Here is a 26,405-nt window from a genome sequence, read left to right as displayed (position 1 = left end):
CAGCCGTACTTTCCAGCTCCTGGGAACTCTGTATTTCTTTCTGGTGTGGACAAAGGTGTAAACTCAGCCAAGCACAGGTGGCTCATGCCTGTAACTGTTCAGGAGGCTGAAATCTGAGGATCACAGTTTGAAGCCAGCCAGGGCAATAAAGTCCATGAGGCTCTTATTTCCAATTAACCACTAAAAATCTGGAAGTGAAGCTGTGGCTCAAGTGGCAGTGTACTCTAAACTTGTGCACAGAAGCTCCGTGACAGTGCCCACCTCCCCTGCCCTCCCCCCCAGGCCCTGAGTTCAAACCCTAAGATGGGCACAAAGGACGGTGTCAACTCATTCAACTGCCAAATGATAAATGCTCCAAGTAATTTTTATTTTAGAATACAAGAGAGGTACAAATGTATTTACAATGTTATACAATCAAATAATATATATCACAGTTTTGTAAATATCATTTCAGATAAATATTTACAAGGTTTAAAGTGACCATTTTCTGGAAGTAGAACACACTTTTCTTGAAAACTCTATACATTTTATATTTTTTTTCATTAATATTATTATAGTTTCTTTATTTTACAAAACGTCCCCACGAGGATTCTGGTCACGGACGGCAAGGTGTGAAGGCGACGCCAGAGGGCGCCGACGGCGGGGCTGGGAACCCACGCGCGTGGGGGGGGACCCCGAGATCGGGGGCAGAGCCGCCCCCTGGCCGCCGGGGCAGCCCCAGGCCGGCCCTCTCCGTGCTGGGGTGTGCGTGTTGGGTGGGGTGAGGGTACCTCTTCCTTCCCGGGCACGATGTCACAGACGAAGAGCTGGGGCACCGGCCCAACAGACGGACACTGGGGCTCCAAGAGGGGCAGGGCGCTGGCCTGGGCCTCTCGGTGCCTTTCCATCGCGCCTTCGCCCTCCCGCTGCCTGGCACGCTCGTCATGGGGGGGGGCAAAGAAGGTCCAGGCAGGGCCAGGATCGCGGGCCCCCCCAGCCATCGGGGACCCATGCCCGGGGCGGCCTCCCCCCCTCCATTCGGGGAGTCAGGGTCCCCGGTCCCCCCACCCCCGCTCCCGCCGCCACACGGGACGGACCCGCAGGGCCGCCGTGCACGGTGCGCGGGGACCCCTCCAGCTGGGCGGCTTGGAACAGGGATGTAGCCCCTCGGTGGTCCCCCACCTGCGAGATGGGGCAGAGCGCGTGCCGGGGAGGGGGGTCATTTCCGGAGGCGCCCCAGCGGCGCGACGGGGCTGCAGCCGGGAGCTCAAGCCCGCAGAGGGAGGGGGCGCCCGGCGTGCGCGCGCGCGGGCGGAGGCGCGGGCGCGGCGCTCACAGCACCATGGCGGGCAGGTGGTGCGCGGCGGCCGCGGCGGCGGCGGCGGCGGCGGCGGCGGCGGCGAGCGCGGGCGCATGCGCGTGCGGCGCGGGCAGCGCGGGCGAGTGCGCCTGCAGCGCGGCGCTGGGCGGCCGGTGGCGCGCGCTCTTCTGGTGGGCGCGCAGGCCGGCCAGCTGCGAGTAGGCGCTCTGGCACACCTGGCACTTGTAAGGGCGCTCGCCCGTGTGCAGGCGCACGTGGTTGCGCAGCGTGGACGACTGGCTGAAGCGGCGGTTGCAGAAGCGGCACACGAAGGGCTTGTCCAGCGTGTGGATGCGCATGTGCGAGCGCAGGTTGCTGCGGGAGTTGAAGCCGCGGTGGCAGATCACGCAGCGCATGCGGCCCGCGGTGCCGGCCGCCGAGTCCGCGGGGTGGAAGTCCTCTGGGCGCGCGGGCGGGGCGCGGGGCCGGCGAGGAGGGGAGGGGGGAGAAAGAGAGAGCGCGCCCGTTAGAACCCCGCCACGCCCGGCCCCCCGCGCCCCCCGCACGTTTGGGTGTCCGTGCGGGACGCGCGTGGGAGCTGCGGACCGAGGGGACAGGCAGCCAAGGGCCCCGGCTTGGGTCACCTGGGGAGAACGGTTGCCTGGACCCCAGGAAACCTCAGCTTTCTCATCTGAAAGCTGTCAACGTCTAGCAGGCTCTGGCGGCTCACACCTGCCATCCTAGCTACTCAGGAGGCTGAGATCTGAGGATGGAGGTTCAAAGCCAGCCCCGGTGGGAAAGTCTGTGAGACCCTGATCTCCCCTTGACCAGCAGAGTGTCACAAGTGGGGCTGTGGCTCAAAGTGGTGGAGCATCAACCTTGAGTGAAAAGACAAAGGGACACCCAGGCCCTGAGTTTAAGCCCTAGGACCAGCAAGCACCTCACGCACAAAATGTAGAGGGCCCACTCTACCCCGGGGGGACTGCACCTCAGTTTACTCACTGGGGGAAATGGAATAATAGCATTGCTCCATATGTCTGTAAGAAGGATCAGAGAAATCAATATAAAACATTTGCCACACAGCAAGGCCGCCATGCACAGTAAGTAGCGCAGGAGCTCCGGGCTGCTGCTCTAAAAATAACGATAATCCAATTTCATAAGGGTTTGGGGAGACCCCAGAGGGATGATACCCATCAGAGGTTTTCATTTCATACCCACCAGAACCAATTAGTTCGATATTTGGCAGACATAGGCCTTGAGCCAGTTGTGATGGGCAATGCCCCAGAACACGGTACCAGGCTTTTTCTGCCCTGCTGCAGAGCTACAAAAGGACTTAAGAGGTCACCTTGGTCTTTCCTTTACAGATGAGGAAACTGAGGCACAGAGCCCTTCTGAAGATGGCACAGAACTAGAGCTCATACAGATTCTTGATGTCTCGCTGTCATTCCCTGCCACTCCCCCATTGCCTCCTCTGGGATCTCCCTCACTTGCTGATCAGGGCCAAAAAACAGGACTCTTTCTCCTCCCTACCCTATGCCATGCTGGCCACAGGAGTATCAGCCTCAATGGAGGTAGACCCACATCTGCAAGAAGCCCCTGGAGGTTGAACGGTGGACTCATGAGGCCAAGGGGGTTCCCTGCTCCTCTCCCTCTTCCCACTCCATAGTTCTTGGCCATTGTGGCCCCAAGGAGAATACCTACCATGTTTGTTCTTCTTCTGCTCCTCTTCCAGCCCTGGCACCCCCGGGATACCCAGGAAGGTGTTGTGCGAGTTTCCATACCACACCAGCAGCTCCTGGTCAGGAGGAATCATCTGTAGAGAAGGAGGAGAGAGAGAGGGTCAGGGAGGTGGTAGCTGGTGGTAGGGTGTAGGGGTCTCGGCACACCCCCTGGCAGCCAGGAGATGGGTCAGCCCTGAGAAGGCCACAGTTGGGTTCTGCCCTGAAATGCCCCCAGGGACCTGTAGTGACACAAAAAGAGCCAGGACATTATTGTCCCTCTGGACTCACGCCACCACCCGAAGGTCCTGGCTGATGGTGACAGGACAGAAGGCTTGGGACAGGCAGAAATCACAGCAGATGGAATGCTAGAAAAGTTCCTTCCTTATAGACCAGGGGAAACAGAGTCAGCAGCCCCCGGAGCCCCAGGGCCAAGCCAGATGTTTCCAAGGAGTGTGGGCTGTGAGCCATCCTAGGGTGTTTGCTTTTTCCCTGCCTGATAATGTTCTGGAAATATCTCTTTTCCCAGGTAGCTAAGGTCTACCTCACCCCACACATTTCCTCACTGGGCACAGGGCTCTGCGTGAGTCCGTACACAAGGTAGATATTAAAAAAGAAACACTTGGACTGACAAACACCTCCACACAGGAACGGCTGGGATGTGCAGCCAGGAACAAAATCTGCTTTCATCAAGTCACACATCTGTTACCAAGAAACCTACAAACTTTTCCTCAAAGAAAGAAGCTGCTGCAGGAAAATAGGCCAGAGGTTTGCAGTGACCTTTTAGAGAGGCTGGAAGGTCTGCTCCCAAGGCTGAACCCCGGGACACCCCGAAGCCTCTGTTGAAAGCTGGTTACCTCCTCCAACAGAGCCTGCAGGCTTCAACCAGCCAGGGCAAATGAGAGAAGAGACAGCCCAACACTGTCCTGAAATCTGGTCCTCAGAGCTGCTGTCACAGCATCCGCCTTGGGGAGCCACTGTCTGAGGTGAGAAACAAGGGCACCCCCCCCTCCGGCAACAGCTGCTTTGTTTATCTGCTGGATCTTTTGCAGTGGTAGCACAAACAATCCCACAGCAGAGTAGATCCCTCGACCTCCACATTTATTTTTTTTGGGTCCGGTCGTGGGGCCTGAACTCTGGGCCTGGGCGCTGTCCCTCAGCTCTTCAGCTCAAGGCTAGCGCTCCACCACTTGAGCTACAGCGCCACTTCCGGCTTTTTTCATTTTGCTTATGTGGTGCTGAGGAATCGAACCCAGGGCCTCAGGCATGCAAGGCAAGCGCTCTACCACTGAGCCACCTTCCCAGCCCCTGACCTCCACATTTGAACAGAGGCACTGGCACCGGCCTGCAGAGCCCTGCCACTTGGGTTGAGCACCTCTGTGCAGAGCCCAAAGCTCTGCTCCTGTCAGGAGGGGGCGCTGAGAGGGGAGCAGAGGGCTAGACGGTGTGGGGCCTTCAGGACTGTCCTTCTCTTGAGACTCAGCCTGAGGCCGCCATGCCCCTTCCCGTGACCCCCGTGGTCCACAGGGCACCACAGAAACCCAGAGGCACTGCATGGTGAGATTCTAGCAAAGGCCAGGCCCAAGAGGAGCCCCAGAACCCAAGGAAAACAAGGCATTGCCTCAGAGAAAGCAGAGAGATTATAACCTAGGACTCCAGCAAGTCACTGAGGCCTCTGTCATTGGTGGACCTGGCTGCTGTGGGAGGCCCGTGGGCAGAGCTGGTAAACCACTAGAAAACCGGAAGTGGTATTGTGGCTCAAGGGGTAGATGGCTCACCTTGAGCTGAAGAGAGCAGGGTCAGCGCCCAGGCCCAGAGTTCAAGCCCACAACCGGAAAAAAAAAAAAAAAAAAAAAAGGAGTCTCACAGACTTTCCTGCCCAGGCTGGCTTTGAACCTTGATCCTCAGATCTCAGCCTCCTGAGTAGCTAGGATGACAGGTGTGAGCCACTGGCATGTGGCCATGAGACTCTTTTTTGTTGTTGTTGTTGGTCGTGGGGCCTGAACTCTGGGCCTGGGCGCTGTCCCTCAGCTCTTCAGCTCAAGGCTAGCGCTCTACCACTTGAGCCACAGCACCACTTCCAGCTTTTTTTGTTTTTGCTTATGTGGTGCTGAGGAATCGAACCCAGGGCCTCAGACATGCAAGGCAAGCACTCTACCACTGAGCCACCTTCCCAGCCCCCATGAGACTCTTAACTCCAATAAACCACCAGAAAACCAGAAGTGGTGCTGTGGCTCAAGTGGTAGAACATTAGCCTTGTGCTGAAGAGGGACAGCACCAGGCCCAGAGTTCAAGCCTCATGAATGACAAAATTAAAAAAAAAAAAAATCCACAAAAAACCCAGTGCTGGTGGCTCACACCTGTAATCCTAGATAAGCAGAAGGCTGAGATCTGAGGATCTCAGTTCAAAGCCAGCCCAGGCAGGAAAGTTTATGAGACTCTTATCTCTAATTAATCACAGAAAAAGCCTGAGTGGCGCTGTGGCTCAAGTGATAGAGCGCTAGCTTTGAGCAAAAGGAGCTCAGGGAGAGTGCGCAGGCCCTGAGTACAAGCCTCAGACTGGCAGAAAGGGGGAAAAATGCTAATTGGGAGTTCAAGCCCTTGTATGTGCATAACACGCGCATGCACACACAGGCATACACACACACACAGAGCAGTGTCAGAGGTTCAGGTAGACCCCAGGCCACAGCCACGTGGTCTCTGCCGCTTTGCCTCTGTAAGCTTCTCTGCTAACGAGGGCTTTGGGGAGCACAGTCCCTGAGGCCCTCTACCCCGCAGCTGCTGACACACCGGACGCTAGGTTCTTCTGAGCAGCCAGCCCCCGGCATCGGCGAGCGCCCTGCCGAGCTTCAGCCCAGCCCTGGAGCCCAGCAGGTCAGGGTCCACTCATTTCCCACAAGCTACATGAGTGACCTTGTTCCGGTGGCCTCATCTCATGGTGCCTCAATTTCCTCAGCTGTAAAACACAACAGTCTCATTGCCCTGGCCTCCTTGAGTAGCTCCTGGGTCATCGAGGCCACAGGCACCCCATGTACCGCATGTGTGCCACATGTGTGACTGCATGTGTGTACCGTATGCGTGTGCTACATGTGTGAGTGCATGTGTGTACCACATGTGCAAAGCTGGCTCTCCAGCCTCGCAGAGCAGCTGGCGGGGATCCGGGCATGCAGAGACCCTGCAGTGGTGCCACAGAGCCGCAGGAAGGCCTGGGGCTCCTGCTTGGTGAGAACCCAAGGTGACTGTAGGCTTTGCCCAGTCTGAGTTGGCATGCCCCAAGGACACAGCCCACACAGTGCCATGGCCCCTGCTGCCTCTCCCCAGCAGAGATGCCCGGAGCTCCAGCCCCGCAGCGGGTGAGGCTCAGCCAGCTCAGTGACGGAGCCCTGAGTGACTCGCTCACATCTCCACTCTCCACCCGAGAACCAAAACTAAAGCAACGCTGGTCTTCCCATTTTAATTGAAAATAACAGTCAAGTGCCAATGGCTCAGGCCTGCTCAGGAGGCTGAGATCTCCACTCAGACCCAGCCTGGGTGGACAAATCCTTAGAGACAGGAACTCCTGAGAAATAGAGCACTAGCCCTGAGCAAGAAGCTGAGCAAGAGTACAAGGCCCTGAGTTCAAGTTTCAGAGGAAGGAAGGAAGGAAGGAAGGAAGGAAGGAAGGAAGGAGGGAGGGAGGGAGGGAGGGAGGGAGGGAGGGAGGGAGGGAGGGAGGGAGGGAGGGAGGGAGGAAGGAAGGAAGGAAGGAGAAGGGAAGGGAGAGAGGGATGAGAGGAGGGAGAGAGAAAGAAAAAGGAGAGAGATGGAAAGAGAGAATGAGAGGAAGGAAGGAAAGAAGAAAAAAGATGAAAGAAAAGGGAGGGAAGGGGAGAGAAAGAAAGAAAAGAAAGAGGAAGGAGGGCTGGGAAGGTGGCTCAGTGGTAGAGCACTTGCCTTGCATGCCTGAGGCCCTGAGTTCGATTCCTCAGCACCACGTAAGCAAAAAGAAAAAAGCCGGAAGTGGGGCTGTGGCTCAAGTGGTAGAGCGCTAGCCTTGAGCTGAAGAGCTGAGGGACAGCGCCCAGGCCCAGAGTTCAGGCCCACGACCGGACCAAAAAAAAAAAAAAAAAAAAGAAAGAGGAAGGAAGGAACTACTGTTAAACACAATTACAATAAAACAATAATGAAGATAATGGATGAAGATCACACAGCCCTGAGTACTCTGTGTGTGTGTGTGTGTGTGTGTGTGTGTGTGTGTGTGTGCATTATACATGCATGTGTGCCAGTACTGGGGTTTAAGTCAGGGCCTGGGCGCTGTCCCATAGCTGTTTCACATAGGCTGGCATTCTACCCCTTGAGTCACCACTCCACTTCTGGCCTTTTGGAGGTTAATTTGGATAAGAGTCCCACAGACTTTCCTGCCTGGGCTGGCTTCAAACAGCAATCCTCAGATCTCAGCTAGTAGCTGAATAGCTAGGTTTACAGGCGTGAGCCACTGGCACCTGGCTCTGAATACTCATTCTAAATGGTGACTCAGGATATTGTTTATAAAAAATAAGCACTTCCAGAACTTGCCTGCTATGCACAAGGCCCAGAATTGGATCTCCAGCACTACAAGAGGAAAAAAAAAAAAAAAAGGAAAGTAGATGCAAATCTCTTTTTTAAAATGTGTTTAAGAGATTATTGTACTAAGGGTGAATCTTGTATGAGGCAGCGTATTTTGTGATGGCCTGGAGTTGATTTTACTCATGAATTGAAAAAGTAAAATCCCTGCGCACGAAAGCATAAGCAGGCAATGCGGCAGACAAGGAGAAGCGGCCCCCTCCCTGTCCCGGTGGCCAGCGGCTGCCGCGGGCTCTGCAAGCATCTTTCCCCAGAAACATTTCTCACTTCGAAACTAGAAAAAAGTGCTGACTTAAGGTTTGTGTAGAGAAACGGGGTGCCACAGAGGGGCTTCTATTTTCAGTTGTTTTGTTTTGTTTTTGTTGGTTGGGGCTTGAACTCAGCCTGGGCGCTGTCCCTCAGCTCTTCGGCTCAAGGCAAGTGCTCTACCACTTGAGCCACGGTGCCACTTCTGGTTTTCTGTGGGCTCATTGGAGATTAGCATCTCATGGGCTTTCCTGCCCGGACTGGCTTTGAACAGTGAAGCTCAGATTGCAGCCTCCTGAGTAGCTGGGATGTCAGGTGTGAGCCACCGGTGCCTGGCCTAGCTTCTATTTTTAATAGGCTGAGATTTTTTTCTTTGTTTGCGTGGGTTTGGTCATTTATTTTTGAGTGGTAGAGGGGATTTTGCTTAGGGCCTCTAGCTTGTCCAGCCCCACATCTGATTTCTTTTTCTCTTTTTTTTGAATGACCCAGGCTCCGGAGCTCACAGTTGTAAGCCTAGCTATTCAAGAGGCTGATCATGGTTCAAAGCTAGACTGGGCAGGAAAGTCTGTGAGACTTTATCTCCAATTCACCAGCAAAAAGCCAGAAGTGGAGTTGTGGCTCAAGTGGTAGAATGCCAGCTTTGAACAAAAAAGCTAAGCCAGGTCTGGGAAGGTGGCTCAGTGATAGAGTGCTTGCCTCGCATGCATGAGGCCGTGGATTCGATTCCTCAGCACCAAAGAAGCACAAAAAGCCAGAAGTGGTGCTGTAGCTCAAGTAGTAGAGAGCTAGCCTTGCGCTGAAGAGCTGAGGGACAGAGCCCAGGCCCTGAGTTCAAACCTCAAGATCTACTCCCCCCCAAAAAAAAACCCAAAAAGCTAAGCCAGAGTGTGAGACCTTGAGTTGTTTGTTGTTTTTTGTCAGTCAAGGGGCTTGAACTCTGGGCATGGGTTCTGTCCCTGAGCTCTTTTGCTCAAGGCTAGTGCTCTACCACTTTGAGCCACAGCACCACTTCCCATTAATTGGAACTAAGAGTCTCATGAACTTTCCTGCCCAGGCTGCCTTTGAACTGCGATCCTCAGATCTCAGCCTCCTGAGATAGGATGACAGGCGTGAGCCACTGGCACCTGGCTGAGTTTGTTGTTGTTGCTTTTTAAAGCACATATTCCTTCTACATGCATATAATTTTTCCCCAATATGAAATTCATTCAAGATACAGCAAAAAGTTGCCAAGACGGAGGTACTACACACAGATCAGTCCTTTGACTCAGCATTCGTCAAACTGGGATCTAAACTTTTCCTTTGAAACCTGAGGTGTGAGATGCAAAAATGATGAAACAAAATATAACTTTTGCTGGGTTCCACTGAATTCAGGAGAAAAAGGAATACTGAGGGCCAGGGTTAAATGACGATCATGCAACACCACAAGGCGCCGGCATCCCACACCCTCCTGTCAGAAGCCCATGAGGCCCCGGCACCTGCAGCTTCTTCAAGACACTAGAACTGTCCTATGCTTCCAGGCGCCATCAGCTGCCTGCCCAAGTGCAGGGGACAGCCCTGGCCCCCACAGGCTCCCTGGGGACACAGCTGCCACTAATGCTCCGGCTGGGCCCGGTCAGGTTCTATACAGGGGACTCACAGCTTGAACCAGCCAGCTGTTCACACAGCTGCTCAGGACACACCATGAATAAAGCAATTGCCGAGAGAACCCATTTCTGCAGCCATGTCTTTGTCAAAACTTTGGAGCAAACATCAGCTCCTGAGGTGCTGTGTTGACAAGTTATATGACTGCATAACTTTTTTTTCTTTCTTTCCTAATTTCTCATTTTTCTTTCTTTTGTGCCAGTCCTGGGGCTTGAACTCAGGGCTTGGGCAACATCCCTGAGCTTTTTTGCTCAAGGCTGGCGTTCTGCCACTTGAACTACAGCTCTACTTCCAACTCTTTTGATGCTTAATTGAAAATAAGAGTCACAAAAGACTTTCCTGCCCAGGCTGACTTCAAATCAAGAGCCTTAGATCTCAGCCTCCTGAGGAGCTAGGATAACAGGCGTGAGTGAGTCGCTGGTGCCCAGCTTGGCTATATTTCTATTATAAATTGTCAGTGATAAGCTTTGGGGGTTGTTCTCCTAATACAAATTCATGACCCATCATTGAACATGCTCCCAGGAGACTCGGATGCCCTCCCTCCCCTTCTCTGAGCGACTCAGATGCTCTGGCCGAGAGGGATCGCTGGGTCATCTGGCTGAACATTAATTTCCATTGTACACAGATGTCCTGACACACCAATTAATAGAGTTCTGGCAAATAGATATCAGCCACATGGGCATGGTGGTCAAGCACTCCTGCTCCGCAGCCAGACAGGACTGGGTTGGAGCTACAGCTCAGTCCTCTCCCACACTCCCCAAACTTGGGTTCATCAGCATTGAAATGATAACAGGCCTCTGATGGGAGGCTCGCAGGCAAAGCCCTCATCTAGCATTTGCAAAGCCCTGGGTTTCATTCTCAGCGCCACAGAAAACAAATGAGTCAAAATAAGTGGGGTTAGTAATGACATGCCCGAGGGCATGCTTGGCCATAACAGCTCCGTGACAGAGCACATACTAGGGCTTGTACCAGGCCTCAGCTTCCATCCCAAGCATGCACACACATGCATATGTGCACACACGCATGCGCGCGCGCGCACACACACACACACACACACACACACACAGTTTAAGACCTTTTAGAAAGGATGTTAGTGCAATAGCCAGCTACCCCTAGCTCAGGCTGGTAATCCTAGCTACCTAACAGGCTGAGATCAGGAGATTTGACGTTCTAGGCCAACCCAGGCAGAAAAGTTCTGGAGGGGGGCTGGGAAGGTGTCTCAGTGGTAAAGCACTTGCCTTGCATGCATGAGGCCCTGGGTTTGATTCCTCAGCACCACATAAGCAAAAAGCCGGAAATAGCGCTGTGGCTCAAGTGGTAGAGCGCTAGCCTTGAGCTGAAGAGCTGAGGGGCAGCGCCCAGGCCCAGAGTTCAGGCCCCACGACTGGACCCCAAAAAAAGAAAGCAAGAAAGAAAGAAAAGTTCTGGAGGGACCCTTCTCAATGCATGGCTGGATGCAATGCCATTCACCTGTCATCACCCCAGCTACGCCAGGGCTAAGTTCAGAGCCCTCCAAGCAGAAAAAGTCCATGAGACTGCAGAGGACAGCTGGATGCAATGGCGTCATCCTGTCATGGCAGCTAGCAGAAAGCAGGGCAAAGCTGAAAGCAGAGATTGAAGCCCAGGCCCACTCCTGGGCAGGAAAGGAGACCCTGTCCTAAAAATACCTGGTGAAAAAGAGGGACGCTGGCCGAGCCCAGGGTTTTTAAGCCAGCTCAGCAAGCATGAGGCCCTGAGGTCAAACGCTCAGTCCCACCAAAAACCATCAAAGGACGTTAGCAGGCAGGGAAGAATACTTGCCTAGCATGCATGAGGCCCTGGGTTTGATTCCTTGGTACCACATAAACCAAAAATAAATTAAATAAATTTAGAAAAAGGGGACATTAGCACGGTGGCAGCCATGCTGTGTTCTGTGTGACATTATTAAAATGAAGCCAATCATGAACAATTAGAGCAATTAAAGAGCACCCACTGATAAGCAAGGTCAAAGGGATAAACAAAGTCAAGAGAAAAATGGTGCTCACCTTCAGCGCCAAGACAGAGATGTAGCTCTGGGAAAAAAATTAAAAGCTCAGCTGTCTGAAATGAAAGGGAAAATTGCAGGAAGAAAAAGCCTACATTTCAGGGCATAATAATTTGCCAAAGAATAGGGAAGAGAAAGACTAGAGGTTTTCTTAGAATTACAAAACCGAAAGTCGTAATAACACAGTTCTAAATCCTTTCCTTGTGCAGATTTCTAAGTCTAGACGAGCCAGGCATGCATGGCTCAAGCCCGCCATCCTAGCTACCCAGGAAGCTGAGAGCTGAGGATGGTGGTTCCAAGCTAGCCCCAGGCAAGAAAGTCCATGAGACTCCTATCTCCAATGAACTACCAAAAAGCTGAAAGTAGAGGTGAGGCGCAAAGTGGTAGAGCGCTGGTCTTGAGCATAACAAAACCGCAGGGAGAACACTCAGGCCCTAAGTTCAAACTCCACTACTGGCAGAAAAATAAATAAGCACATATATACAAAATAAATACCAGGACTGGGAAGGTGGCCCAGTGGTAGAGCGCTTGCCTTGCATGCATGAGGCCCTGGGTTCAATTCCTCGGCACCACAGAAGCAGAAAAAACCGGAAGTGGTGCTATGGCTCAAGTGGCAGAGTGCTAGCCTTGAGCTGAAGAGCTGAGGGACAGCGCCCAGGCCCAGAATTCAGGCCCCATGACCGACCAAAAATAAATAAATAAACAAATACTAAATAAACAAATAAATGTCAGGCAATGCTTTCTTCCTGAAACAAGGAGTTTTGTTTTTGTGGAAGAACTGGGTCCCTAGATCCCCTATGGGTTTGGCCCCTTTCACCTGCTGAAAAAACCTTTTCCATTCAACAATTGATTACTCTTCCCTGGCTATGTGCTGGGAACTTTCTAGAAATGCCACAAAGACCCACTAGGTGAGAGAAAGGATCTTGGACCCAGCCCAGGATATCCAGCCTGGGATAAAGCTCCTTGCAGCCCTGGGTGCTGAGAAACGCCATCCGCACCTTTGATTATGCTTGGAGATCTGAGCATGTGTGTTTTTTTTGCAAAGTTGCTTTTTCCATATTTTGGCAAGCGATGGGTTACTGTTATGAAGTATAAATAGCTCTCATGAGTGGCAGAAAGATCAAGAAAACAGATGGCGGCCAAGGTCCCTCTCCTCGGCTAACCCCACACAGACGCAGAACAAACAGGCGATTTATTGCAAAGATGTGGGCAAGCAGCCTGGGGGAGGCCCTGGCTGTGGACTAGCCCAGAAGGGCTCCTGAGCACTGAGCCCAGGCCTGCCCTGGGGCGGGGGGTGGGGATAGGGTGGACATCCCCCCCCAGACCCACATGCACACTCGATTTATCCTCCTGCTAAGTGCAATCTGACATATCTGACATTGTGTCAATATGGTTCCATATTGCTACTGAGGAAAAAGCTTGCAACTTCCCTTGTGAGAAGAAACGTGGGGCTTTTCTGTGTATTCTTGTCCCTCAGTCACACAGCTCCTTTACAGCAGGCTCTGCTGCCTCTGACAGCCTGCTAGCCACCTCTGAGGTAGCTCCCAAAATCACATACACGTCAAACAGACTAGTGAACGCTATAGATACATCCCATTCTTTTATTATCTTCCATTCTAGAGCAAATGTAGACTAACCTCCCAACCAGTCACACTGATCCCTTCCTGGAAATCTTCTTCTACTCTGTCCTCTAACTCTGAACTTCTTTTTTTTTTTTCCCCCTTTACGTTGGTCCTGGAGCTTGAACTCAGGGCCTGGGCACTGTCCCCTAGTTTTTTCACCCAAGGCTGATGCTCTACCACTTGAGCCATAGCTCCACTTCTGGCTTTTTGGTGCTTGATTGGAGATAAGAGTCTCACAGATTTCCCTGCTCCCTGCTGACTTCAAACCACAATCCTCAGATCTCAGCCTCCTTTAATAACTAGAAATACAGGCCTGAGCCACCAGTGCCTGGCTTTCTGAATTTCTTTCTTTTCTTTTCTTTTTTTTTTTTTTTTTTTTTGGTGGTTGTGGGGCTTGAACTCTGGGCCTGGGCGCTGTCCCTCAGCTCTTCAGCTCAAGATGAGTGCTCTACCACTTGAGCCACAGCACCATTTCTGGTTTTCTGGTGGTTCATTGGAGATAAGATCTCATGAACTTTTCCTGCCCAAGCTGGCTTTGAACCGTGGTCTTCAGTGTCTGTATTTCTTTAGAAACATCTATTGCAATGTCCTGATGAGTGGGGCTCCCTAGCCGCTCCAGCCAGGAATCCATCCTCTTGCCAAAATGACAAAGGCATTCCTAGCAGTCTCGGTCTGTACCGGCGTGTGTGTGTGTGTGTGTGTGTGTGTGCGCGCGCGCGCGTGCGCACACGCAGGAATCATGGTATGTGCCTGCCCTCCATGTCTGTGGCCGGAAAGGCATGTAGACAGGCGGTGACGCACGTGCGTGGGACCCTGAGGAAAGCTGACCTCCCACCCCCCAGGGATGTGTTCTGATAAAGGTGGAGTCCAGCGGTCTCTGAAACTCATTCTAGAAGGGCATGGCCCAACTGGTGGGTGCCAAAGCCACCAGCCCAACACATCCAGCCCTGCCTAGACCACTTTTGGTCCTCCACTGGCCTTGGCCCTGCTGTGCGGGCACTCTGGACTCCAGTGGAGGCCCAGCTCACCCTTCCTGAGCCTCTACTTTCTGGTCCTCCAGGGCCTGCCCTGCGCTGTGTTCCAGCCCCCACCCCTACCACACCATCACTGGTTAATAAGGGACAAAACCAGGCTCAGGTCCATAAGCCACTAGGCCTGGCACCTCAGGAATGCTAAACGTGCCTGGAGGCTGGGTCCCTGAGAAATGGAAGCCATCGCTGTCCTGAGGGGCCTGGACCACTTGGCCAGCCCACCCAGGCCTCCGCTCCATCCCACCGGGCTTCCTCCACACAAAGGAGCCGAAGGCCAAAGGCCAGAGGACACTGAGGGGCACAGCCACCCACCCCAAACAGCAGGCAGGAGAAGCTTCTAGCACTCTGGGCCAGACAGACATAGTTCCGAAGAGATTGTAGCCTGGGAGACTCACGTCAACTACCAGTGAACGACCACAGCTCCCAGAGCAGCTCTAACACTCCATCCCCAGCTCAAGCCTCCCCCTAAAACCTACTCTCCCACCCCCAGAGCCTTCCAACCACCCTGGCCCTGCCCTGCCCTCCCCCACTTCACATGCCTCTTACTAAATCCCCCCACTTATCCTCCCTTGCTCCTCTGAGAAGAGTCACAGAACCACTGTCTTCCCCTCACCCCCAGGCCCTGCAAGCGCTGCCTGCCACACTGCAAGACCCCAGCTCCCATGTCTGAACTAGAAACCATGTCAGAGCCCTCCTCCCCGATCAGGGGTTCGGTACGATTAAATAAAGGATGCAGAAAAGGCATCTGGGAAAAGCCTGACATGTAATGAGCTATGGCTGAGACTAGAGTCATCAGCTGCCCATCCTGTCAGCACGGCAGACATGCAGAATGAGGGGAGACACGCAGCTAAGCTAAGCCACCGGGACACACACCCTGCTCCCTCCCCCAGTGCTGTCCCTAGCCTGCCTTCTACTTCACACCTTGTTCTTGCATCTATTGCTCCACGGACCAGCACACCCTCCAGAGACCTCTGGGACCTCACATCTAGTTCAGGGCATTTAAAACCACAAAAGTTCCAAGTCCATCCTTCCTGTCATGGTGTGATCCTGTGAGCTCAGGCCAGCGGCTAGGCCTGGCCCATCTGGCCAGTCCATGTCTCTCTGTCCTTCCTGGGTCCCAGACACAGATGGCCCGCATGCCACCCCGTGGGACCAAGCTGGTCCCTGCACAACAGCACATGCACACACCTCGATGGCCTTGTAGAAGATGCTCGTGCCGATCTGGACCACCTCCAGGTTCTGCTCCTGTTCGTTCCGAGCACACTTGATGTAGGTCATCCAGCTCCGGTGGTCCTCCTGGCTGGCATCAATGAAGTAGCGCACGGTGCCATCCTCATTGAACACCTGGGCGTGGGTGCAACAGGGACCAGGTGAGGTGTGGCTAGGCCACGTTTGTGGTTCCTAGAGCCCAGGCCAGTCACACACGTGCATGTGAATGTGTATGCCCACATGCACATGCACACATACACACACACACATACTTCTTTTTTGTGTGCTGGTACTAGGGCTTAAACTCAGGGCTAGGTGCTATCCTTGAGCCTTTTCACTCAAGGCTGGCACTCTACTGATTGAGCTACAGCTCTACTTCCAGCTTTTTGGTGCTTAATTGGAAATAAGAGTCTCACGGACTTTCCTGCCTGGGCTGACTTTGCCCCCTGATCTGTGGTTCTCAGCCTCCTGAGCAGCTAGGATGACAGGCTGGCGCCTAGCTGTCCATTCTTTCTTCTCAGCAGAGGAGCAGGAGGCTGGGGAGTCCAGTGGCTTGCTTGCCATCAGCCCCAGGGTCAGCACTGACCATGACGGGCTTCCCTTGTCAGGTCTTCCCACACTCAGAAGCAAAAGATCTTCAAGGGCTACTGAGCGGGCAATAAAGCCTCCCGCAAGCATCCTGATGATGATGATGATGATGATGATGATGTGTGTGTGTGTGTGTGTATGTGTGTGTGTGTGTGTGTACAGAGGTGCTCCCAGGGCAGAAGAAAGCCCTGGCCAGGACCTCAGAGAGGGACACAAGGCCCTAGAGAGGAAAGCCCGGATCCCTAGGACACCTAGGTTTAGCTCAGAGCCACCAAGAGGCCAAACTTTACCCCAAACTTCCTGGCTTGGTGACAACTGGAAAGATAATCACTACCCAGACTCCAGACGAGGGAGAAGATGAGGTTAGAAGATCCCCAGTCCTCCTCCTCTTCTCCCTCCTCTGTGCTCCTCCCCAGTGCCCTTGACCAGTGGCAGGCTCCTCACACTGGGCTCCTCAGGGAGCTTTGGGGAGCAGGAAGGGTGGGGGAGATGAGAGAGGAGCTATGCCATCTGCCTCCCAGGAAGAACGGCCAGAGCCCACAGCGCTGGCTTTGTCCTAGGAGCAGCCCTCCCCTCCCTCCCCGCCCCCCCCCATGGCTGCCGGATGGCAGCCTCTCTGAGCCTCGCTTCCTTCTATAAAATGGGGATGACAAATCATAGGGCTGCTGAGGTAACGCCATGGCTTGCAGGCTGGAAACCCGGCCAGCCGCCTCAGCGCTCAGGGGACAACCATCATTTTGGATGACACTCTGCTGAGAACAGGAAATTGATTTCTAAGAAGCACTCACTCCTTCCGCTGTCCTCCATACAACCACACACCCACACCTCACCCCCAGGCTAGGGCAGCCCACCTCAGGGCACCCCACCACAAGCCAGGGCAGTAGCCTTGAGGAACGTCCCTTATAGGTCCTATGGCCAGGAAAAGAATAGAAATGGCAAGCCGAGCTCATGGCTGGCATCCTAGCTACTTAGGAGGCTAAGATCTGAGGATCCTGATTTAAAGCCACCTGGGGCAGAAAAGTCTATGAAACTCTTATCTCCAATTAAGCACCAAAAAAAGCTAGAAGTGAACTGTAGCTTAAGTGATAGAGTGCTAGCCTTGTGGGAAAAAAAGATCAGAGATGGTGCCCAGGCCCTGAGTTCAAGCCCCAGGACTCACACACACACACACACACACACACCAAAATGGAATTGTCCGTTCTGCCTGTGCATACAGTCCCTGAGCAAAAGCCCCAGCCTGTCTGGGTCTCAGTGCCCTCATCTGTGAAATGCTGTTGAAAACCATCCCGGTCCTCAGCATTGGCCGGAGCTATTCCCTAGGCCAGCCTGCATCTGGTGCCGTGGGAGGAAAAGAGTCAGGGAAAGCTCTTAAGAGCCTGCCTAGGGGAGTATCCGGCTGCCAGCTGCGGGCCTTGGGTCCAGGAGGCTGAGATCTGAGGATCTCAGTTCAAAGCTGGGAAAGTCACAGAAAGTCCATGAGACTCTATAATTCCCAATTAACCATAAAACAAGCTGGAAGTGGAGCTGTGATTCGAGTAGTAGAGCGCTAGCCTTGAGGGGAAAAAAAACAAGTTTAGGGACAGCGCCCAGTCCCAACCCCCAAGACGGCACCAAAAAAGAAAACAAAAAGGAGGCTGTGAGGCGTGTGGACGGGGGAGGCTGTCCTGTCCCCGGACACCCCACCCCGCAGCAGGCCGGCCGCACCCCGCAGCGGACTTACCTCCCACATGAGGTTGTTGTTCTTGCAGATGTCCACGTGCTCGGGGGCGATGATGCGGCCGGTGAAAGGCCCCATCTCCGTGCCCGCCTTGATCCAGGTCTTGGAGAAGATGCCGAGGCCCTCGCCGGGGATGGAGCTCTGGGCGATGATCACCTCCACCGGCAGCACCAGGCTGGAGAGCTTCTGCACCTCTGCGCGGGGAGCGGGGCCCGGGCCGGGCGGTGAGCGCGGGGAGCGGGGCCCGGGTCCGCGCCCTGCCCACCCCGAGCGCCGCCCGGGGCGCCGACGCGTCCCCCCTGAAATGGAGCCGGCTCTCCAGCGAGGCCGAGCGCACCCGGCCCCTTCGGGTCACACCCTCGGACTCTCCGCGCCCCGGAAGGAAAGCGGCGCCCCACCCCTCTTCCTCGCTGTTTTTCGTTTTGCCCTTTTTGGGCGTGACGGTGAATCGAACCCAGGGCCTGGCGTGCGCCCTTCGGCTGGGAACCCCTCCCCCCGGCCCCGGGGTTTGCGGGGTGTGGTGTTGTTCTGTCCGTCTTTCCACCCATTCGTAAAACATCCCCTCGCGAGACCCGCTCCACCCAGGACAAACGTCCCGCTTCGCCGCGCGCGCGCCGGGACGCGGGCGGAACGCCGCACCCGGGTCCCTGCCGGCCGCCCAGCGCCCCGGACGGCCGGATGCGGCCGGCACTGGGGACCGATCTCCAGAGTCGAGGACCTAGAGATGCCCAAGAAACACCGACCGACGGGGGGGGGGTCGTGGAAGACCGGCTCCGCTCGTCCGGTGACCCCCGGCGACGCCCGAGAGCCGGTGGCCCTCGGCTCCCAGGGGCGCCCCGATCGGGGTGGGGCCGGGGGAGGGGGTGGGTGGGAGCGGCCGGCGAGGCCGGCGGGCGCACAGGGGCGGCCGCCCCGTCTGACAAGCTTTGCCCCCCTCTCCCCTCTAAGCTACCTGGGAAAATACCGGGGAGCGGGGAGCGGCGGGCAGGGGGAGGGGGTTAAACGGTGTCCGTGGCGGGCCCAGCGGGCGATTTGTCACGCCGTTAAAGCGATCGCATTCATTGGGCTCCATTCGAATGAAATCGCTAATTCTAAATTCATTAGCCCTGGAGAAAAAAAAATGCTGTAGCAGTAAATTGTCGCTCAATGCGGACGGGACTTGTTTAAAAGGGGCCGAGGAATTCCCCTTACAAAAAGGGGGGATTAGATGGTTGACATAGCGTGAATGAAAGTGGAATTAATCTTCACGGTACATTAAGAGAGGAACCGAGCTGGCCGAGCGGGCGAGGGCGAGGCGCCGGGGCGCCCGCGCCCGGAACGACATTGTTTGCGGGTTGATGAATGAGGAATAAGAACTTGAGACACCGCAAAGAAAAGAAACTCTCCCCGCTCGCTGGCCCGCTCTCTCCCTCGCCCCCCCCCCCGCCCGCCCCTCGCCCCCTCCCCGGGCCTCTCCCCCCCCCTTTTTTTTAAAGTTCTTGGTTTAAGTGGGAACTTTCTCGGGTCAAGCCCAAGTTAACTAAATGAATTTAAAACCCCTTCTTTGGGAGTCAACTGCTATTACACGCCCAGCGAGGCTTTCCGCGGCGGACCCCGCCCCGGGCCCGCCAGGGCGCACGGGGGCCGGGGAGGGGAGCGCGGGGCCCCGCCCGGCTGCAGGCCGCGGGGTCGCCCGCCCCGCGGTGGATGGCGCCGGGCGCCGAGCCTCCCCCGTCACCACCCCCTCGCTGGCCAGGCCATGGTTAGATCCATGGGGTGGGAGGGGGGAAACTGAGGTACCCGGCTCGGCACCAGGTCCGCTCCGTAGCCTGGGAATGGGAGGGATGGATGGGTGCGGCGCGCGTCAGGAGGAGGGAAGAAGGGACGGGGCCCCGCGCCCCGACGGCGCCCGCCCGCGCTCACCTCCGGAGAAGGACTGCGCCAGCACCTCGGCGGTGAAGGCCGTCTTGGGGCTGGCGTGGTGGCTCTTGTCCTCCAGCAGCTGCTCGCCCAGCACGTTGCGCCAGCGGCCGTACAGGAAGCTGTGCAGGATGTCGGACGTGATGACCTCGGCCAGCGCCAGCCCCGGCGTCTTCAGCCCGGTTTTGAGCACCAGGGCCTCGGCCGGGAGCACGGAGCCCATCATGGGCGGCCCGGGGCTCGGCGGCGCCGGGAGTGCGGGGGGACGGACGGGGAGGCGGGCGGGCGGCCGAGACGGAGCCGCGGGGAGGAACGCGAGCCGGGCGCGGGCTGGTGCGCGGGCGGAGGAGGAGGAGGAGGAGGGCGAGGCGCGGGGAGCGCACGGGAAGGAGAGCCCGGGAGGGAGGGAGGGAGGGAGGGCAGGAGGGAGGGAGGGCGGCGGGCAGAGAGACAGAAATCCGCTGGGATGGCAGAGGCGGCGCCGCCGAGGGCTGGAGCGACGCGGGTGCGGACGGAGGCGGCGCGGGGTGCGGGCGCGGGTGCGGGGTGGGGGCGGCTGCGGAGAGCGGCTGGCCGGCCGGGGGCTCCGGGACGCGCGCCGCCCGCTCGCCCAGCCAGGACCGTCCTCCCCGCGGCAGAGTCTCCGCGCCTTTATAGGAGCCGCAGTGACCCTCCTAATTGGTTATTAATGACCCCCTGACGTCGGAGGACAGACTCGTACCCGGCCAGGCTCGGAGGAACCTTCGAGGCGAGAGCACGAGGGGCGGGGGCTCGGACAGCTCAGAACGGCCCCCTCCGCCCCTCCTTCCCTCCCTCCCTCCCTCCCTCCCTCCCTCCCTCCCTCCCAATCCTCGTCCTTCCTCCTCCTCCTCCTCCTCCTCCTCCTCCTCCTCCTCCTCCTCCTCCTCCTCCTCCTCCTCCTCCTCTCCCGTGGGAAGCTCCAGGCCAGGAGAGGAGGGGCTGAAGCGGGGGGGGGGGGGGGGGGGGGGCAGCCCGGCTCGCCCAGACTTCTGGAACTGCCCCGGGCCGGGAAGAGGGCGCAGGACCCCCCCCCATCCCGTGGGCCGCACTCACCTGTCCCAGGCCAACTCTGCCCTCGCCGCCCTGCGGGGGTCTGCCCCCCCCCCCCCGCGCCCGGGCGGCCGCCTCCCCCCTCCCCGCTCGGCCCCGATCGCTGCGTCCCAGGCTCTCCCCCGGGCTCCGCGCCCCAGGCACCTGCTCCGGGCCCGGCGATCCGCGCGCTCGGCCCTCGCTGTCCGAGCCTCGGCCGTTCGCTTCACGCGGGCCCGATCCCCGCAACCCGGCCCTGCCCGCGGCCCCCGCGCCGTCGGGGCTGCGCCCGCAAAAGATGGCGATTTCGGGGTCTCCCTCCCCCCTCCCCGGACCCCGAGGGCTTGGCTGGGAGTCGGGAAGAGCTGACCATAAATCCACACGGCCAGGTGCTCGGAAAGCAGGCGTTTTCCCGCGGAGTGCGGGGGGGTCTCCGGAGGGGTCCCTGCGGGCCTCCTAGGGTGAGAACCGGGGGACCCAAAGCGAAGGCGGGCCGAGCCCCGCGCGGGGCCCCTCTCGCCGCGGGTCCCGCCTGGGAAAGCCGCGACCGGGAGGAGCCTTCCTCCCCCCTCCCCTCCCCTTCCAGCGCTTCCTCTTCGCCACCTTCTCCTACCTACCCTTCCCTCCGCTCGCTCCTCACTCACCCACAAATAGACCTGTCCCATCTTTCCGAGGTACCCCGAGTTCCCGCATGATTCCCCTCCCCCCCAAACCGTCCTGAGAGCCGAGGCAGGAGGATCTGCGTCCTCCCCCCCCCCCGCAAGCTCGGCCTCAATAACCCCCCCCCAGCGCCCAAACACATGGCGATCACAATGGGGACACTGCCAGCCCCTGGGGGCCACCGCGGGGTGACGGCCCGCGGAAGGCTGGGGCTGCTTTTAGGCTCATGGTTTAGGACGAACTCCTCAGCCTTCCTCCATGGGGGGGGACTGCCACCTGGGGGGCAGCCACCTGCCCTCCCACAGCTGACCCGTCCAAGTGCTTCTTAGGAAAGAAGGGCCCGGCCTGGGCCAACCTCGTCCGGCACCCGCAGCCACAGGCCCCCGCGCCCCAGCCCGGCTTCCCGCGCTCTCAGCTCCGTGGACCCGAAGCAGAGAGGACACGAGGACTTCCGCGGACAGCGCCCGCGTCCACCCGGGGCCGGCTCTCCAGCGGACGGGGTCCACCGGCCACAAAGCCGGCCGGCGGGGCCGGGCGCCGGCAGAGGGCGGCGCCGCGAGGACCCGGCCGCGCCCGCAGGTGAGGGCCCCGCGCCTCGCCCCTTCCCAGGCCTCGGGCGAGTGAGCCCCGCGGGAGACCCGGAGGGGGGGACCCAGGGGTGCAGGGACAAAGGTCAGCGCTACGCCCAGAGCTGGGAGCTCGCTGGGCCCCTCCCGGAGGCGCCCCCCGCAGCCCCGCGGCGCCCGGACCCCAGGAAGGCCCGCAGCGCTCCCGCTTGCCCTGGTGCGGTGGAGACGAGGCTTCTTTGACCTTAGGGCTCTTTGGGTCCTGTTCCTCGCTGTCCCCTGCAGCGGACCCAGGTGTGTGTGTGTGTGTGTGTGTGTGTGTGTGTGTGTGTGTGTGTGCACGCGTGTGTGCGTACATCTCCGGCCAATTCTCCCCTCCCGCACCGCAGACACGAGTGAGTGCGGGTCCGTGCGTCGAGCAGCCCTAGCGAGCAGCCCCCGGCTTCAGATCCGAAAGTCAGAGGCTCAGGCAGCCGGGCCAAGAACTCCGACCCTTTCCTCCTTGACAAAGTTGGGGCTCAGCGCTGCAGCGGGGTGGCCTGCGGATCCCGGCCCCCGGGTTCAGCTTTGGGGCGCAGCGCTGCAGCGGGGTGGCCTGCCGATCCCGGCCCCCGGGTTCAGCTTTGGGGCGCAGCGCTGCAGCGGGGTGGCCTGCGGATCCCGGCCCCCGGGTTCAGCTTTGGAGCGCAGCGCTGGAGCGGGGTGGCCTGCGGATCCCGGCGCGCTCCAGGGTTCCGTGCGCCCCGACAATAGCCCCTACGGCCGGCGCGGGGCCCCCTGGAACCGGGGAACCACCGCCCGCGTGCGCGTGGGGCGTTCCGAGGGGCGCGCTGCGCTCTCCTCCGCGGAGGAGCGTGCCGGTGCCCGGCCCCAGGCCCCTCCCCGGCCCCGCCCGGCGGGGTGGGGGTGGCGGGCGCCGCCCCCTCCGGCCCGGCCGCCGCGCGGCCGCCTCTTTCATATTCATGGCGTTAATAGAGAGGCCCCCAGTATATCGGTCCTTTGTGGGCGGCTCGTCGGCTTGAATAGGCCCCGGGCCCGCTCTAGGCGCGGCTCCCCGAGGGGCCGGCCGGGAGCCATCGCCCCCTCCCCGGCGCCCTCCCCACCTCCAGCCAGGACATCTTTATCCCCCGCCGCCGCCGGCCCGGCCGGTCCGCCCCGTCCCGCGGCCCCGGCCCGGGCGGAACGAATCCATCGGCCGCGGCCGCGCGGAGGTCATCCTCGCCGCGGCCCACGGGGGTCGCCGCGCCGCGTGGGGCGGACCCACGCACCGGGGCACCCCGGGCTGCGCGGGTCGGGCTCGGGCCCGTGTCCGCGGGCGGCGACCCGAGCCGGCCTGGTGCGGCCCGTCGGGCACCTTCTTCCGCGGGGGAGCCCAGGGCGAGTTCGGGGGGGAGGGCGAGGCGCTGGGCGGACCCCGCGCGCGCCCCGGGGCGCAGAGGGAGCCACGGTCACTTTGGGGCCGAGAGGCAGCGCCTCTCCTTTTTGAACGTCGGAGGGAAGTCTCCCACCCTCGGCCCTCGGGGCGGGGATTTGCCCCCCCCCTCGGGGCCGGCGCCTCCCCCTCCAGGAACATCTGCCGGGCCGTCCAGCCTGGAGGCCAGAGCCCGCGCTAAGCCCCGCGAACTCATTAAAAAGATATTAGCGGCGGGGCGGCCGGGATCGATCGACGGAGCCCCGGGAAAGAAAGGGAAGAATGCGCCCGGGCCGGGCACCGCCCGCACAGCACGTCCCTTAGCCCACCCGAAACCCTGCTGCGGGAGTGGGGAGGTCCTTGCCCCTGTGGCTTCTGGGCACGTCTCCTCCATGGCTCCCCACCTGTCTGTCTGTCTGTCTGTCTGTCTGTCTGCCTGCCTGCCTGCCTGCCTGCCTGCCTGGCTGTCAGTCTGCCTGCCTGCCTGCCTGCCTGCCTGCCTGCCTGCCTGTCTGTCTGTCTGTCAGTCTGTCTGCCTGCCTGCCTGCCTGTCTGTCTGTCTGTCTGCCTGTGGTCTGTCTGTCTTCCCCTCTTCACCGCTCCCCACCCTCTCTGCATCCTCCTTTCTAGCTGCTTCCCTTCTCCATGGCCCAGGAAATGTCTCCTATGTGGGGGTCCCCGTGTTCCCACCCCCGCCTGGCTTGCCTGAGGAGGGTTGGGGTTCCAGGGCGCCCCACGGACCTGGCTTGCAGCTCACAGGGCTGTCCAGGTACAGTGTGGAGCCCGAGGTGCTTGGTGGACGGGACTGTGGGCAGGCCAGGCGGGCGGGCAGAGGAGGCCTGAGCCTAGCCCATCGCCCATCGCCAGCTCCCTCCCTGTCCTGGCTCCAGGAGGCTCCAGGAGACAAAGACACACCGGAGGTGGCAGCAGGCCTCCCTCCGTTCTGCATCCCCCCCTCCCCCCTCCCCTGGTCCCCGGGGATCAAAGCACTGTGAGCAGAGGGGAGAAATGGGGGGGCCGGGGTGGTTGCAGAGGAGAGCGCTGGCATCTGGAGGCAGAGGGCACAGAGGAGGAGAGACTGAGCGGCCTTTGGCCACTTGAGGATACAGGTAAGATGAAAATCTCAGCGATGGAGACACAGAGACAGGACAGGACTCCCTGGAGGCCCTCTGGAGTTACAGGGATCGGGGTAACCAGGATCTGTGACTCATCCCTATAATCCTGGGTACTGGGGAGGCCAAGCTCTGACAGTCACCACCTGTCCTGTCCGGGAATCCCCCGAAGGTCCCCGCAGTCCTTCCTTCACTCAGTTGTGCCAAGTCCTGACCACTATGCTGCCCACAGGGCAGAGCAAGTTCTCCATTTCAGCCCACTTTCTGGCGGCCAGCAGTGCCCTCCCGCTCCTGTCCCTTGAACACAGAGGCTGTCAGCAAGTGAACAGCAGGGTTGCTGAGTGCTCTTAGTGTGTGGCTTCCAGTTGTTATTGGAAACAACAGCCACGATGGGGTCATCATTGTTAACTTCGTGGCTTCAAGCTGGGGGCGCTGCTACTGCACCCTTGGCCTCCTGTGTATGGCTTATCTGGGAAGTGTCAGGCCTGGCTCCCACAGATACCATTGTGTCAGGAGCAAGATGCACCTGCACCCACTCTGGGCCTCAGTTTCTTCATCTGCACAATGGGTATAAGGAACCTCCCATGGAGAGGGCCATTGCTTGGGCTAGAAGATAAAAGGTGTGCAAGATCTACTGGGTATAGGAAGATGTAGTTGACATATGGAAAATACTGGCAGGATTGTTACAATATTTTATTTATTTGCCAGTCCAAGGGCTTGAACTTAGGGCCTGGGCACTGTCCCTGAGCTTCTTTTTTGCGCAAGGCTAGCACTGTACCACTTGAGCCACAGTGCCACTTCTGGCTTTTTCTGCATATGTGGTAGTGAGGAATCAAATGCATGCTAGGCAAGCACTCTACCACTAAGCCACATTCCCAGCCCACTTCCAGCTTTTTTTGTTGTTTTGTTTTGTTTTGTTTTGTTTTTGGTTGGTTGTGGGGCTTGAACTCTGGGCCTGGGCGCTGTCCCTCAGCTCTTCAGCTCAAGGCGAGCGCTCTACTACTTGAGCTACAGCGCCACTTCTGGCTTTCTGGTGGTTTATTGGAGATAGAAGTCTCATGGACTTTCCTGCCCGGGCTGGCTTTGAACCTCGATCCTCAGATCTCAGCCTCCTGAGTAGCTAGGATTACAGGCCTGAGCCACCAGCGCCCAGCTCTGGTGGTTAGGGAGATAAAAATCTTACTGAGTTTTCTGCCCAGACTGGCTTTGAACTGTGATCCTCAGATCTCAGCCTCCTGAGTAGCTATGATTGCAGGCGTGAGCCACCAGCACCTGGCCCAGATTGTTACATTAAAAAAAGAGGGGCTGGGAAGGTGGCTCAGCAGTAGAGTGCTTGCCTTGCATGCATAAGGCCCTGGGTTCGATTCCTCAGCACCACATAAACAGTAAAAAAGGCCAGAAGTGGCACTGTGGCTCAAGTGGTAGCATGCTAGCCTTGAGCTGAAGAGCTCAGGGATAGTACCCAGGCCTAGAGTTCAAGCCCCATGACTGACAAAAAAAAGAAAAAGAAAAGAAAAGAAGGCCGGGAGTTGGGGGTTCATACCTATAATCCTAGCTACTTAGGAGGCTGAGATCTAAGGATTGCTGTTCAAAGTCAGCTGGGGGAGGAAACTCCCTGTCAGACTATTATCTCCAATAAATCACTCAGAAAACCAGAAGTGGTGCGGTGGCTCAAATAGTAGAGTGCTCACCTTGAGCTGAAGAACTGAGGGACAGTGTCCAGGCCCAGAGGTCAAGCCTCATGACTGACAAAAAAAAAGAAAAAGAAAGGAAGGAAGGAAGGAAGGAAGGAAGGAAGGAAGGAAGGAAGGAAGGAAAGAAGGAAGGAAGAAAGAAAGAAAGAAAGAAAGAAAGAAAGAAAGAAAGAAAGAAAGAAAGAAAGAAAGAAAAGAAAAGAAAAACTGGCCAGGCAGGTACATTAGTGCACATGCCTGTAATCCTAGCTAATTGGGAGGCTGAGATCTGAGGATTAAAGTTAGAAGCCAACCAGAGTAGACAAATCTGAGAAGTTATATCCAGTTAACCAGCAAA

At 57.7% G+C, this 26,405-nt stretch overlaps 1 protein-coding gene across 1 annotated transcript; it reads right to left on the bottom strand.

The window, feature by feature from the left end:
* Positions 1 to 1,311: 1,311 nt before the first annotated feature.
* Prdm12 (PR/SET domain 12) lies at positions 1,312 to 19,801 on the bottom strand. The gene is made up of 5 exons (XM_070006595.1): positions 19,579 to 19,801; positions 17,680 to 17,870; positions 15,351 to 15,506; positions 2,981 to 3,092; positions 1,312 to 1,739 (listed from the first exon to the last, which is right to left on the bottom strand). The coding sequence occupies exons 1-5, from the start codon at positions 19,799 to 19,801 to the stop codon at positions 1,312 to 1,314; spliced, it is 1,110 nt and encodes a 369-aa protein (XP_069862696.1).
* Positions 19,802 to 26,405: the final 6,604 nt, after the last annotated feature.

Source organism: Dipodomys merriami, unplaced genomic scaffold, assembly GCF_024711535.1.
Source record: "Dipodomys merriami isolate MVZ:Mamm:240054 unplaced genomic scaffold, mDipMer1.0.p SCAF_11, whole genome shotgun sequence".
In the NCBI taxonomy this organism is placed as follows: Eukaryota; Metazoa; Chordata; class Mammalia; order Rodentia; family Heteromyidae; genus Dipodomys; species Dipodomys merriami.
The sequence above is the reverse complement of the archived record's forward strand: the minus strand, read 5'-3'. Positions and strand labels throughout refer to the sequence as shown.